Source organism: Xyrauchen texanus, chromosome 10, assembly GCF_025860055.1.
Source record: "Xyrauchen texanus isolate HMW12.3.18 chromosome 10, RBS_HiC_50CHRs, whole genome shotgun sequence".
NCBI lineage: Eukaryota > Metazoa > Chordata > Actinopteri > Cypriniformes > Catostomidae > Xyrauchen > Xyrauchen texanus.
The window spans coordinates 33,739,430-33,753,886 of record NC_068285.1 but is presented as its reverse complement, the minus strand read 5'-3'; the positions used below and the strand labels follow the sequence as shown (position 1 = coordinate 33,753,886).

Genomic DNA, 14,457 nt, shown 5'->3' with positions numbered 1-14,457 from the left:
TGACTTCACTTTTTTTTTTTCACGTTTTCACTCAACAGTACTGTAAATGTGTCCTATGGTGTGACATTTAAAAAGTACTAAGAAATTATATTCAATAACATAAAAAAAAATACTTGAGAGAATTGTTCACATTATTCAAACATTTTTTTATTAAAGTGCTATTTATTTTACATGAAAGTACTAATTAGAATAATTTTCACCATGAATAGATGAACTTGATAAACTTTTCCCTACAAATGTCAATAAAACTTTTTCACCAACCTTACAAAACTGTTTGAAATTGTACCCATCTAAGAGGAGATATTATTGTAACTCCCCTAATGCCAAACTTGACTCTTTTTTTAAAAGATATTTTAAAATAAGTATATTTTTCTGTTGTTTTATGTTTGTCACACCATAGGACAAAACGTCACACCAAAGGACAAAGTTAGTCATTGCATAATGAGTCAGCATATATAGTGTTTATTGTAACAATTATAAAGGAGGACATTTGTTTTTATTTTTCAGCAATATAAACTGTGCAAAACATATCACACCAAAAGTAACTTTGATACTTATAGATCCATCAATAAGAAAGCATTTATGCTTATAATATCTTATTATAGGTAGTGATTTAACATATATCTAATTTATTTCTCCTCTCAGTCTCCGTGCACGAGTGTGTTCGGCTGTTTTGAGTAGTGATTTAACATACACTCACCTAAAGGATTATTAGGAACACATACTAATACTGTGTTTGACCCCCTTTCGCCTTCAGAACTGCCTTAATTCTACGTGGCATTGATTCAACAAGGTGCTGAAAGCATTCTTTAGAAATGTTGGCCCATATTGATAGGATAGCATCTTTTGATGGAGATTTGTGTGATGCACATCCAGGGCACGAAGCTCCCGTTCCACCACATCCCAAAGATGCTCTATTGGGTTGAGATCTGGTGACTGTGGGGGATAATGCACCATGTCACAAAGCTCGAATCATTTCAAATTGGTTTCTTGAACATGACAATGAGTTCACTGTACTAAAATGGCCCCCACAGTCACCAGATCTCAACCCAATAGAGCATCTGTGGGATGTGGTGGAACGGGAGCTTCGTGCCCTGGATGTGCATCCCACAAATCTCCATCAACTGCAAGACGCTATCCTATCAATATGGGCCAACATTTCTAAAGAATGCTTTCAGCACCTTGTTGAATCAATGCCACGTGGAATTAAGGCAGTTCTGAAGGCGAAAGGGGGTCAAACACAGTATTAGTATGGTGTTCCTAATAATCCTTTAGGTGAGTGTAGATACCCTGTGGTAATTCCTACCCTGTAGGATTCCTTTCAGATTATTTTATTCTGAATATAGGGGCACTCGGCAGGGTTGCCCACTTTCCCCATTATTGTTCTGTCTTGCCCTAGAACCATTAGCAGCCCATTTCCCAGGGGTGATGGCAGAAGGTGTGGCGCATAAGCTTCTGCTTTACGCAGATGACATTTTATTATTTGTCTCTGACCCTACTAGATCTATGGCCTGCCTCCACAGAATTATTAATTCCTTTTCCAAATTCTTAGGATACAAAGTCAATTAATCTAAATCCGAAGCTTTGTCTCTAACAGAACGGCCTATCAGCCAGGCACCTTCCAGTGGCCCAAACAGGGCATTAAGTATTTAAGTACAACTTTTTCTGATTTAGTCAGAGTTCATTTTGATCCCTTAATAAAAAGATTTTCGAACGATGTGGGCAGGTGGGCTTTGTTGCATTTATCTATGATTGGGAAAGTTAATGTTATTAAAATAAATTTTATTCCAAAATTCAACTACCTGCTATAATCTCTCCCTGTAGATGTCAAGCAATTTAATAGCGTAGCAAAGTCCTTCATTTGGAATGGTAAGCGTTCCAGGTTAAATTTCAATAAGTTACAAAGGCCAATTGACAGGTTGGCTAGGCCTAACCAAGATTTATTTTTAGTAAAAAATAATATAGACATTTGGCTCATTCGTCGCTTCCACCTGTGAGAGCGCCTCCCTGGTTTCGCATTGAAAAGGAAGTCCTTGCCCCTATCTCGCCACTGCAAAGCCGTTCTGTCAAACTAATTGGAGAAGATAAGTCACACCCTGTTCTAGCATTTACACTCGATGTGGACAAAAGTGTCCAGAGAGTTTACCTCGGATATGTATTTAACGTAGCCTCGAGCATATGGCTGAACTCTAAACTATGTATTAATAAGTCCACTTTCTGTTGGTCAGAGTGGCTTGTGAGGGAGGTTACACTTGGTGACCTACATGAGAGTGGAGTATTAAGATCTTTTGAAAACTTGATTCAACATTTTGGGATTCCCAGATCTCAATGTATTCACAGCTGCGTGAAAAAACTCTCTATCATAACATAAATATCATTCATGGGTGGGGTGGGAGATTGGTAGGGGAGGGGTTATGGTGGGAGTTAAAAGTGATTGATTCATTGTGTTGTTTTTTTTCTTTGCGTTAACTTATGAATAAACAAAAATTTTAATGGCCAAAAAAAATAAAAATAAAATAGCAATGGAATGGGCTAGGATGAAGTGAGGCGCCGCTGTTTCTCTCAAAAAGTGTCTGTAGGCTATAGTGGTTCAGACAGAACTCTAAATACGATTATCCCTTCCAATCTGTACTCCTTAGGTGTATGTGAATATGTGGTATGTATGTGAAATTACAACGTGTTAATATGTTAATATTAATATGTTACTTTTTACAGATAACAAAAATGAAAGTTGGAACACGCTTAGCGTATTTTCCCCTTCTGGTGATATTCATATACTGTTTTGAGAAGCGAAAGTAAATGAACAAGTCATATGGGGTGGTGTTTGTTTACTCCGTCTCTCTAACGGCGCGAATTCTGGAGTCACGTGACGGTACAAAGGCAGTACTTAAGCCAGTGGCGCGCTCCTCACGCACAAATCAAACAACACTAGTGGATCATCTGGATAGTATTGAATTACATTTGTGCAATAGCGGTTAGTATTGTTTCTGACTTGCTTGGTTTTCCGTTAGTTATTTACGACTTCTTTCGTTGTGGCAGCTTTCTGCTTATTAAATTTGCGCGAGTTTGAATTAACACAGTGTGCTTGAGGCCTAGTCAGCCTTTTTTGTTTTGGCTTGTGATTTTATTGTGGTGTAAAGTTATATTTGGGAGATGAGTGAGTGATGGTAATGCATGCTTTGGTTTTTAATTTCTGGAGATGACATCTTTTGACGGTCTTTTATCCTGTTTTATACGTTTCTTGTCATATTCCGAGTGTCTTATTGTACATTTACGTAAGAGCTCATTTGTCATCTCAACCTTTTTAAAAATAACCTTTTAAAGGGACATATGTGATCCAATGCTGGAAAACTTGTAATGGTGACGCTTAAATGAATATTTATAATGAATATTTACACTTTCCCTTACACGTTTAAATGTAATCTTGAAACAAGCATGTACATGTTTCCAGTTTGTGTCTTTAGGCTGTTGTGATGAATCTGAGATTGCATATTTGATGCAAACTTTTTTTTCTTTTTAGGTAAAACATGAGTTCCATCAGAAGAATCAAGCATGCAGAGAATCCCTCTGAAAACATCAAGGTATGTGCTCCTAATTCGACTTGACTCCGCAACTTCATATTTAATTCAGTAAGGCCACTAACAGCATTGTCAGTTAGAATTCAGTGACTTCGACTGTCTCTGAGGTGATTTGGGACTGCGGAGTATTTCTTTAAAATTCGAGTGCAAAATCTCCATAAACGGACTAATGACCCCTTAAAAGTTAGTGGTTAATGATTGTGAGGGATATTGGTCTATGGCTGTAACTGTAATCCTTAATTTTTGAGTTCTGTTTAATTTACCATTGTGCATCAAAGTTACTCAGAGAACCTTCGAGGACTAAATGTTTACTTCCAAAAACTGCCATAATTTATGTATGTACTTTCTTCATTGGCTAAACATGAGGAAAATGGTACCATCTGGTGGAAAATATTAAAATGTTGATATCTATCTGTCTGTCTGTCGAAGTCCGGGCTCTAGGTTGAAAGCATGATATCATAGAATTCATGATTTTCTGCTTTAATGGCACTGGGATCCAATATTGCTGTTTCAATGGGGACATTTTTGTCTTGAAGGTCCTGAGTGTAACTATTTTGTGTACACTGCGTATTATACATTTATTTTAGGAACAGATTGAAATATCAAAAATACACCCCTTTGGCAAAATTTATGCTGTTGGTATTAACAGTCCAAAGAGGGAATGAATGGAGACAATAAATTGCTTTTAATTTTACTAATGGTTTCCCAGCTAGGATATACTGAATTGAGACCTTGATCATTTCAGAATTAATCATTGCCAATGTGCATAAACCTTGACTTCTGCTTTAGGTGTAGAAATTCAGTTACCGTGGTTCTGTCTGCCACTGTATTGTTTACGATTGAAAACATTAACCAACTCTAAACTTGCTGTTGTTCATAAGGAGTTCTGTGGCGAGTTCTCACGGTAATTACAGGTTAAAGAATGTTGCAGTAAGCTAATAATGTGAACGGACCAATCAACGCCCGTGGGAATTGAAGGTGTTTACCCCATGCAGCTGATGTGCGTCCTGCCCCTTTCCCACGCTTGTTAGAATGGCAGACATGCTGAGTTGCTCAGATACTTCACTTGTTATCTTATTGACAGCTTAACAAGAGTGTAATGGGAGAATAGTGACTGTTAAGGCAGGTGAATTCAGCCTGGGTTACTGTGTACCTGGGTAGAGCAGGTTTACTTCTCACCAAGTTTTCTCATTTGATCTGATATTTTTGTATTGTATTTAAGTCCCTTTTTATTTTCTCAGAAATTCTTTGTAGCGCCAACATCTGGAACAGGATCTGGGAGGAGAACACTCAAGGTCCTTCAGCCATCTGCAGTAAATAAGAACCTGGGACGGATAGTTCAGGTACAAAACATGTCAAGAACATTTCCGTGTCATTTTCCCAAAATAAAGGGAAATTACAGTTCATTTTATTTAAGAAATATTTCACTTAAATTCTTAGTTTCTAATCCTCATGCCATCCCAGATGTGTATGACTATCTATCTTCTGCTGAAAGCAAAGATTTCGAGGAATATCTCCTGATCTTTAGGTCCATTAGGTGTGTAATGATCCATCGATTTGGATCTATGTCACTAGGGCTGAAACTATTTGATGACTTTCTCGACAATTTCGACCAAAAGTTGATCATAACGTGAGATCACAAACTCTTATGATGAATAATGCAAGAGCAGCACTGTAGTTCGTGCCTGACTATGGAGAGGAAGAATTAATCCGCTCTCAGTCCAGATGCACTAAACTTCACAAACCCTTCAGGTGATGTAGATTGCAAGGTATGAGGGAATTATAATACAGAAGCGCAATCAATGTGGAGCTGTAGCTGGCTCTCCACTGAAGCAAACTTTAGCTTTATTAAAGTTCAGATAATACAGAAGCAGATCATGTAACTGCCATTTCTCTGTGCGGTCAGCGCCTCTTCTATGAGTTGCGTGAATGAAACTGCACGCTCTGTCATGGGGACACTGGTCTCTCGAGTGTGCACGCTTAATGCAGCTATATTACGTGATTGCTCGCAAATTATTAAATCATAATATACAGTGCATCCGGAAAGTATTCACAGCGCTTCACTTTTTCCACATTTTGTTATGTTACAGCCTTATTCCGAAATGGATTAAATTCATTATTTTCCTCAGAATTCTACAAACAATACCCCATAATGACATCGTGAAAAGTTCGTTTGAAATCTTTGCAAGTTTATAAAAATTTTTAAAACTGAAATCACATGTACATAAGTATTCACAGCCTTTGCTCAATATTGAAGCACCTTTGGCACCAATTCCAGCCTCAAGTCTTTTGTGTATGATGCTATAAGCTTGGCACACCTATTTTTGGGCAGTTTCTCCCATTCTTCTTTGCAGGACCTCTCTAGCTCCATCAGGTTGGATGGGCAGAGTCGGTGCACAGCCATTTTCAGATCACTTGAGATGTTCAAATCTGGGCTCTGGCCACTCAAGGACATTGACAGAGTTGTCCCGTAGCCACTCATTCGTTATCTTGGCTTGGGGTCGTTGTCCTGTTGGAAGATGAACCTTCACCCCTGTTTGAGGTCCAGAGCGCTCTGGAGCAGGTTTTCATGAAGGATGTCTCTGTACATTGCTGCATTCATCTTTCCCTCAATTCTGGAATAGTCTCCCAGTTCCTGCCGCTGATAAACATCCCCACAGCATGAAGCTGCCACCGCCATGCTTCATTTTAGGGATGGAACTGGCCAGGTGATGAGCGACGGCCAGACATTACTCTTTCCATTCAGGCCAAAGGTTTCATCAGACCAGAGAATTGTTTCTCATGGTCAGAGTCCTTCAGGTGCCTTTTGGCAAACTCCGGGCGGACTGCCGTGCCTTTTACTGAGTGGCTTCCGTCTGACCTGATTGGTGGAGAGCTGCAGAGATGGTTCTTCTGGAAGGTTCTCTTCTCTCCACAGAGAAACGCTGGAGCTCTGTCAGAGTGACCATCAGGTTCTTGGTACCCTCCCTGACTAAGGCCCTTCTCACCAGATCTCTCAGTTTGGCCGGGAGGCCATTGTGCTCATTGGGACCTTCAATGCTGCAGAAATGTTTCTGTACCCTTCCCCAGATCTGTACCTCGATACAATCCTGTTTCAGAGGTCTACAGACAATTCCTTGGACTTCATGCCTTGGTTTGTGCTCTGACATGCACTGTTAACTGTTGGACCTTATATAGACCGGTGTGTGTGCCTTTCCAAATCATATCCAATCAATTGAATTTACCACCGGTGGACTCAAAGTTGTAGAAACATCTCAAGGATGATCTGTGGAAACCGGATGCACCTAAGCTCAATTTTGAGTGTCATGGTAAAGGCTGAGAATACTTGTGTACATGTTTTTATACATTTGCAAAGATTTCAAACAAACTACTTTCATTATTGGGTATTGTTTGTAGAATTGAGGGAAAATAATGAATTTAATAAATTTTGGAATAGGGCAATAACATAAAATGTGGAAAAAGTGAAGCGCTGTGAATACTTTCTGGTGTCACTGAATTTCTTATTGTGAAGATAATTGGCAGTGCGCAGCTTTTATTTTTTTTGTGAGTTAAAGATGGATTGAAGTGAACAAAGGTAGTCTTCGCCCAATTATACACTGCAGCAAAAGCCTGTTTTTTGGCTTTGTGTGTATGGCTGTCAAACAGTAAAATGTTGTCATTTAATTAATTACATAAAATGCTGATTTAATTGCTTTCAACATTTGCAGAGATTGGTTCCCAAATAAAGAAGTCCTATAAATGATGCGTACTTATTCAAATATCAATGCAGGTAGGACATCAAATAAATGCAATATGGATTGAAATTCAGTTTGAGAAATTGCATTGTGTTAGATGAATAACGCATTAATTAGAAGATACAAAAAGTAGTTTATAGTAGGCTCTGGGACTCCAAAGAACCACAGTGAAGGCCATTATCTCCAAATGGATAAAACTTGGTACAGTATTGAACCTTCCTAGAAGTGGCCAACCTTCTAAAATTCCTCCAAGAGCACAGTGACTGCTCATTCGTGAAGTTATGAAAAAGCCCAGGACGACATCCAAGGAACGGCAGGCCCCTCTCACATCAATAAAGGTCACAGTTCATGACTCTACTATCAAAGTCCAATCCATGGAGAAGTGGCAAGGTGGAAAAACACTGCTAACCCAGAAAGAACTTTTAAGGCTCATCTGAACTTTGCTAAAACTTAATCGATGATTAAGTTGTAGTGGAACCATTTGAAAGACCAGGTCCCATTACATCTGGCATAAATCAAACCCAGATTTCCACAAAAAGAACATCATACCTACAGTCAAAAGTGGTGGTAGTGTGATGTTGTGGGGATGCTTTGCTGCCTCAGGGCCAGGGCAATTTGCAATAATTGAGGAAACCTGAATTCTACTCTCCACCAGAAAATCCTAAAGGAGAATGTCCGGTCATCAGTCTGTGAGTTAAAGCTCTAGCACAACAGGATTAAGCAGCAAGACGATGATCCATAAGAGTGAAGTCCACCTCTGAATGGTTCAAAAGAAGCAAAATTCAAGTTTTGGAGTAACCTAGTCAAAGTCCTGACTTGAACCTGATTGAAATGCTGTGGCAGGACCTTAAATGGGTTCATGCTCGAAAGCCCTCCAGTGTGGCTGAACTAATGCAGTTCTTCAAAGAAGAGTGGGACCAAATTCCACCACAGCGTTGTGAAAGACTGATCCAGTTATCGGAAGCATTTGGTTGCTGCTAAATGCGGCAACCCAAGCTATAAAGTTTAAGGGGGCAGTTCGTTTTTCATAGGTGTTTGGGGTTTATTTTATAATTTCAATAACATTTTATAAACTGTTTGAGTTTGCTCGAATTGCCTTTTACGTTTTCTTCGATTTTGTTTGAATTTTTGAAACTTCAGAATGAGAGGCAAAAAAAGAGATCCGAATGGGGCAAATAATTTTTCACAGCACGTTTTCTTTGTTAATAGTCTCTTGTTCTCTGTTTTTAGAATGGCAAAGCAGTTCCCAAAAGGAAGATGTGGAGCGCTGAGCAAGAGAAGGGCTCAAAGAGAGTCAAAGCAGAGGTGGCTGTAAATTCCACACATCTAGAAAATGACAACTACCCTGAAGGGATCACTCAAGAAGCTTATGAGCTCATGATCAAAGGTAACTATCACAGGTGTACAGTTCAGAGGAATTGATTAGGTATGCATTATTGTGATTAGGGCTGGGATAAACGATTATTTTTTAAACTATTAATCTAATGATTATTTATTTTTTTTTTTCCATTTCGATTAATCGACTTGTGACAATACCGGTTTCATCGGGGGTGGGGGTGTATAAAATGTAAAAAAAAAAAAACATTTGCCGGGAGTTTGTTTGACTGGCGATCTGATCGATCAATCATAATACGCCATTTTTGTCCAACAAAGTAGTCAGGAGAGAAGATTAACGTCGGTGGATTTGAATAATGGATTGTAGGCTACTGTACTGACATCTTTCTGCGGTTAAAACAACAGTCCTTCTGATGTAGGCTACATTCATGTTTAGCCTATTTGATGCTATAAATTAACCAAGGAAAAGATGATCGGTTCACGAGCAGCTTTAACTGAGGCAATCTGTCACGACACATTAAAGAGCCACAAAATAGTAGGCCTATTTATGGTTTAATTTTCTTTGAATGACCAAATTTGAAAGTTGAGATTTTATTATTAAATGTTACCTGCTTGGTCCTGTCTGTCAGCGCGTTGTCCGTGTCCTCGATGAATTTTTCACGACATTCATAGCTATAAGCGCATTATTAATAGCTATAAGTGAAACCTTTAGGTGTCGACAACGTATTATAGCCTACTCCAACATCGAGTGGGGAGTTGAGGGGGGAAAAAAAAAGACTTACGGTGCTCTGTCATCTGCAGCTGCAACCGGGTGGCGCCTCTTCAGATGCTGGTGCATTGCCGTGGTGCTAGAATGGAAGGCCATCTCCATTTTGCAAAGACGACATATCACGGAATTGTTTCCTTTTAAATTAAAGAATTCCCATACTTTAGAGGAACGAGTGCATGCCGCCTTGCACTTCTGATAGTCTGAGGAGCCACTCGTGTTACTACTACACGCCGGCGCCGCCGTCTTTGTTTTGGGTCCGACGAATCGACGTGCATATTTTGCGTCGACGTTGTCCCAGCCCTAATTGTGATTTGATATTTAAAGCTGGATAGAAATGGGATGTTCTTTTAATGGGAATTTAGTTTTGTAACATTATGCAAATTTCTTGACTTCTGTGTTCTCTCCAGAAACTCCTGGCTCCTCATACTGGAAAGAGGTAGCAGAGGAGAGGCGAAAAGCCCTGTTCAGTGTTCTCCAGGAGAATGAAAAGGTGAGTTTATCACTAAAAGGTGACTGCTAATGTTTAGCCATCCTTCTTCCCCTCCCTTGACAGGGGTGCTGAATCAGTCTTCAGCCTTGTTAAGAGTTACCTCTCCTAATTTGAAACATTTTTATTTAACACAAAAAATATATATTGTTTAACAGAGGTGGTGCACTGACGTTCACTAGTCTGAATTTGTTTCAAAATTAGTTGCACAAAGACATTGAAGCCAAAGATGAACAGATTGCTCAGCTTAAGAGTGAGAACGAGGAGTTATTGGAGCTTGCACAGCATGTACAGCACATGGCCGACATGATTGAAGTAAGACAACAAATAGATTGACCACTAATGGATATATTGGTGATTGGCATATCTATGGTGCTTACTGCCCTGGCCTAAATTCTTCCTTTTACTTTTTTAGAGATTAACTGGTAAATGTCCGGACAATCTAGAGGAGCTGCGAGAGATGGCCTTTGAGCATGAAGATGATGAACAACGAGATGAGCAAGATTATAAGGGCCAAGAAATTGTGAAACTGTGCCCAGAACAGACATCTGACCATGATGTGCCAGATAAGGATGATTCCACAGAAGAAAGCTGAATTGACTCATTTAGATTTTTTTTTTTTTTAAGCTTTGCCCAGTAGAACAAAAGTGCACCTTGTTTTAATTTTTATTTTCCTTGCTGTAAATGAGCTTTATTTTCAGTAGTTGTGCATGTTCACTGCCAGTGTACATATGTAAACTTGAATGCAATGGAAATAAACTCATTTTATACATGTTTGTTTTTTGTCCCCTGAGCTAAAATTCTGTTTCGTGAAGGCATCTTCAATTTAAATAATGTCATCCCAAAGAAGGTGCTCTCAAGAGCTCCATGTTTGGCATTTGCTCTGCTGCGGCATGTTTGCTTGTGTGTACACCATCCAAGAGGTTACAACAGTTTCCGTACCATGTGATTTGTATGTTGAGTTTGCCTTTAATCAGCTTTATTGATTATTAGATTATTGGGCACAGTGCTACAATAAGCCATTATTGTTTTTAAGCATTCTAAAGCGCTCACATGACTGAGCTGTTGAATTGGCAATGCCCACTCATTCCAAAACCCTGCCATCCAAAGATAATTTGAGACAATACCAAGCAAAAGAGCAGCATAGACCATTTTTCCCACTCTGGGTTTTGGAATGTGGAAGTAAACTTTTGACAGTGGTGAATGGGAGATCACTGCAAATATTATTTTCACTTGCTCCAAGACCAAAAGGGGAAAAAAAAATAAAATACTTTCATTTGAATGACTTTCCAGAAGGGGGGGAAATGGAGAACTGTGAATTAAGACTGTCAGATGGGAGAAGATGCTAAGTTTACAGTCTTCCTCAGCAGCTGTAATACAAACCCCCTCGCAGCTGTGGTAATTCATAATACCAGAGTAATATAACAAAGCATAATGTTACAATTTGCACATGTAAAAATTTTATTTTTTAAAATTATTTTTGCTAGATTTACGTTAAAAGCGTAAACTCGTCATCGCAGTCTGGAAAAAGGTCTACTGATTTGTTCCTGCGGCTGTCAAATTCAACAGTGGCACAATAGCACCCTCAAACTGACAAACATGAATCACAGCCTCAATGATCCACTTCAAATACAACATGAGAACCGAGCAAAATGATTGACAGGTGAAAAGTGTCAATGTATACATACACATTTTTGTTTACGGTTTACAAATTCTACAGCTGTCAGACCGGTGAGATATCTCAGGATATTTATTTCATTGATATCTTTTAAGGGACTTAAAAGAATGATGGGGTGGACGGCAATGTCGAGGACTCTGCGACGGGCATCCCTCCTCCTTTCCTGGCTTCGGCACCAGTGTAATGTAGTTCAATGGAAAGGAGCGAGAACCGGCTTGTGAATATAAATAATAAACTTAAAAGACAACACCACACACAGCAGACATGTCTGTAAACTATCTCTCTCTTGCCGCACCACCGTCTGTCATCAGCCTTTATCCCTCTCTGAGGCTTATTTAGCTTGATAAGGGACCGGGTGTGTAATCACAACCCCGCCCTGCCACAATCAGTCTGACTGTGTGTGTGTGTGTGTCTGTCAGGGTTGTTTGTTCGGCAAACAACCATCTACCTCCTTGTGGCGCCGGACAGGAAATGCGGTCATGGACAATGCTGCGGGGGGAGGTCCAATACAGATTGTCCTTTCCTCCTCATGGCATTTGTAACCACCACAGCAGCCAAATGGGGGCTCTGGATGGGTGCGAGGGGCTGGTAACCCCTCCACCTTTTAAATTAACTACCATTAAACTACAATGTAAAGACCTATTTAAGCTTGTGCTTGAGGCCCCGGGGGGACAGGCGTCTATGAAGTCTCCTTGCCAAACCCCATTTGGTGGAGCCAGGAGACTGAATTCTTACCCTCGGGCTCCTCCAGAAACAACAAAAAACCACGTGGAATGTTAGAACGCTTACTGCGGAAGATAACAACCCAATGAGGGTGCTAGATTTTTGTGCAGCCCATGGGCTTGTAATTACCAACAAGCTGTTCCGGCATATGCGCATCCACACCACATCATGGATGCAAGCAAGAACATCTGCTGGACTACATACAGGTGAAACTCGAAAAATTAGAATATCGTGCAAAAGGTTCAGTATTGTAGGCTCAAAGTGTCACACTCTAATCAGCTAAACACCTGCAAAGGGTTCCTGAGCCTTTAAATGGTCTCTCAGTCTGGTTCAGTTGAATTCACAGTCATGGGGAAGACTGCTGACCTGACAGTTGTGCAGAAAACCATCAATGACACCCTCCACAAGGAGGGCAAGCCTCAAAAGGTAATTGCAAAAGAAGTTGGATGTTCTCAAAGTGCTGTATCAAAGCACATTAATAGAAAGTTAAATGGAAGGGAAAAGTGTGGAAGAAAAAGGTGCACAAGCAGCAGGGATGACCGTAGCCTGGAGAGGATTGTCAGGAAAAGGCCATTCAAATGTGTGGGGAGCTTCACAAGGAGTGGACTGAGGCTGGAGTTACTGCATCAAGAGCCACCACACACAGACGGGTCCTGGACATGGGCTTCAGAATGTCAAACGTCTTACCTGGGCTAAAGAAAAAAGAACTGGTCTGTTGCTCAGTGGTCCAAAGTCCTCTTTTCTGATGAGAGCAAATTTTGCATCTCATTTGGAAACCAAGGTCCCAGAGTCTGGAGGAAGAATGGAGAGGCACACAATCCAAGATGCTTGAAGTCCAGTGTGAAGTTTCCACAGTCTGTGTTGGTTTGGGGAGCCATGTCATCGGCTGGTGTTGGTCCACTGTGCTTTATTAAGTCCAGAGTCAACGCAGCCGCCTACCGGGACATTTTAGAGCACTTCATGTTTCCTTCAGCAGACAAGCTTTATGGAGATGCTGACTTCATTTTCCAGCAGGACTTGGCACCTGCCCACACTGCCAAAAGTACCAAAACCTGGTTCAATGACCATGGTATTACTGTGCTTGATTGGCCAGCAAACTCGCCTGACCTGAACCCCATAGAGAATCTATGGGGCATTGCCAAGAGAAAGATGAGAGACATGAGACCAAACAATGCAGAAGAGCTGAAGGCCGCTATTGAAGCATCTTGGTCTTCCATAACACCTCAGCAGTGCCACAGGCTGATAGCATCCATGCCACGCCGCACTGAGGCGGTAATTAATGCAAAAAGGGCTCTTTTTTTACTGTACTGTACTGAGTACATATGCATGATTATACTTTTCAGAGGGCCGACATTTCTGTATTTAAAATCTTTTTTTTTAATTGATTTCATGTAATATTCAAATTTTCTGAGATTCTGAATTTGGGGTTTTTATAAGCTGTAAGCCATAATCATCAAAATTATATCAAATAAAGGCTTGAAATATCTTACTTTGCTTGTAATGAGTCTATATAATATATTAGTTTCACCTTTTAAGTTGAATTACTGAAATTAATGAACTTTTGCACGATATTCTAATTTTTCGAGTTTCACCTGTAGTGACGGAGCAGCAGCTGCGGGCACATGTCCTTGGCACAGGACCTGCATTGGAGCTGGTCTGGCCTCAAGCCTTCGACTTGTCATCTGTAAGATGCACCTCCCATTCTTCCACTCTGGTGGTGGGTGTACACCCAGGTCCCCATTCAAGCCCTTAGTGGCATGGTCTCAGCTAACTGATGAAAGCTGCAGACGAGAAATTCATCATTGCCTGCGACTGGGTTTGGCATCGTCCCCCGGTCCTGCAGGTGTCGGGGTGAATGGGTTGGGTTTGGGACTGTGGCCCATGCAGCTGCAGTGGCTGCTTTGGGTGCACGGTCCGGACCTCCGTTTCTGTCCGCCTGCTACAGCAGAGGTGTAGGGAATTCCAAAAAGACCTACATCTCTGCTTTATTGACCTGGTCAAGGCCTATGATACCATAAGTAGGCCTGGGCTCTGGGTAGTTCTTCATGCCTTCGGTAGTTGCTGCTAACTCGGGGGAGGAGTTGTGGGTGCTGCTGCTGAACCTGGAACTTGCCACTAAGAGGTGGGGCCTTACCGTCAGCCCCACCAAAACT

The 14,457-nt window shown here is 40.7% G+C and overlaps 1 protein-coding gene across 1 annotated transcript; it reads left to right on the top strand.

Annotated features, from left to right (window-relative positions):
- The first annotated feature begins 2,869 nt into the window (after nucleotides 1-2,869).
- Nucleotides 2,870-10,657, top strand: gmnn (geminin DNA replication inhibitor). Its single transcript, XM_052136785.1, has 7 exons — nucleotides 2,870-2,974; nucleotides 3,521-3,581; nucleotides 4,820-4,921; nucleotides 8,543-8,699; nucleotides 9,824-9,906; nucleotides 10,108-10,218; nucleotides 10,319-10,657. The coding sequence occupies exons 2-7, from the start codon at nucleotides 3,528-3,530 to the stop codon at nucleotides 10,496-10,498; spliced, it is 687 nt and encodes a 228-aa protein (XP_051992745.1). The 5' UTR covers nucleotides 2,870-2,974; nucleotides 3,521-3,527; the 3' UTR covers nucleotides 10,499-10,657.
- The last annotated feature ends 3,800 nt before the right edge of the window (nucleotides 10,658-14,457 follow it).

Excerpts from the sequence above, each read along its gene's own strand:
- gmnn (XM_052136785.1), top strand. The coding sequence starts at position 3,528 with ATGAGTTCCATCAGAAGAATCAAGCATGCAGAGAATCCCTCTGAAAAC. Across the intron at positions 4,922-8,542 it reads ACCTGGGACGGATAGTTCAG|AATGGCAAAGCAGTTCCCAA; the intron begins GTACAAAACATG and ends CTCTGTTTTTAG. Across the intron at positions 9,907-10,107 it reads TTCTCCAGGAGAATGAAAAG|TTGCACAAAGACATTGAAGC; the intron begins GTGAGTTTATCA and ends TTTCAAAATTAG.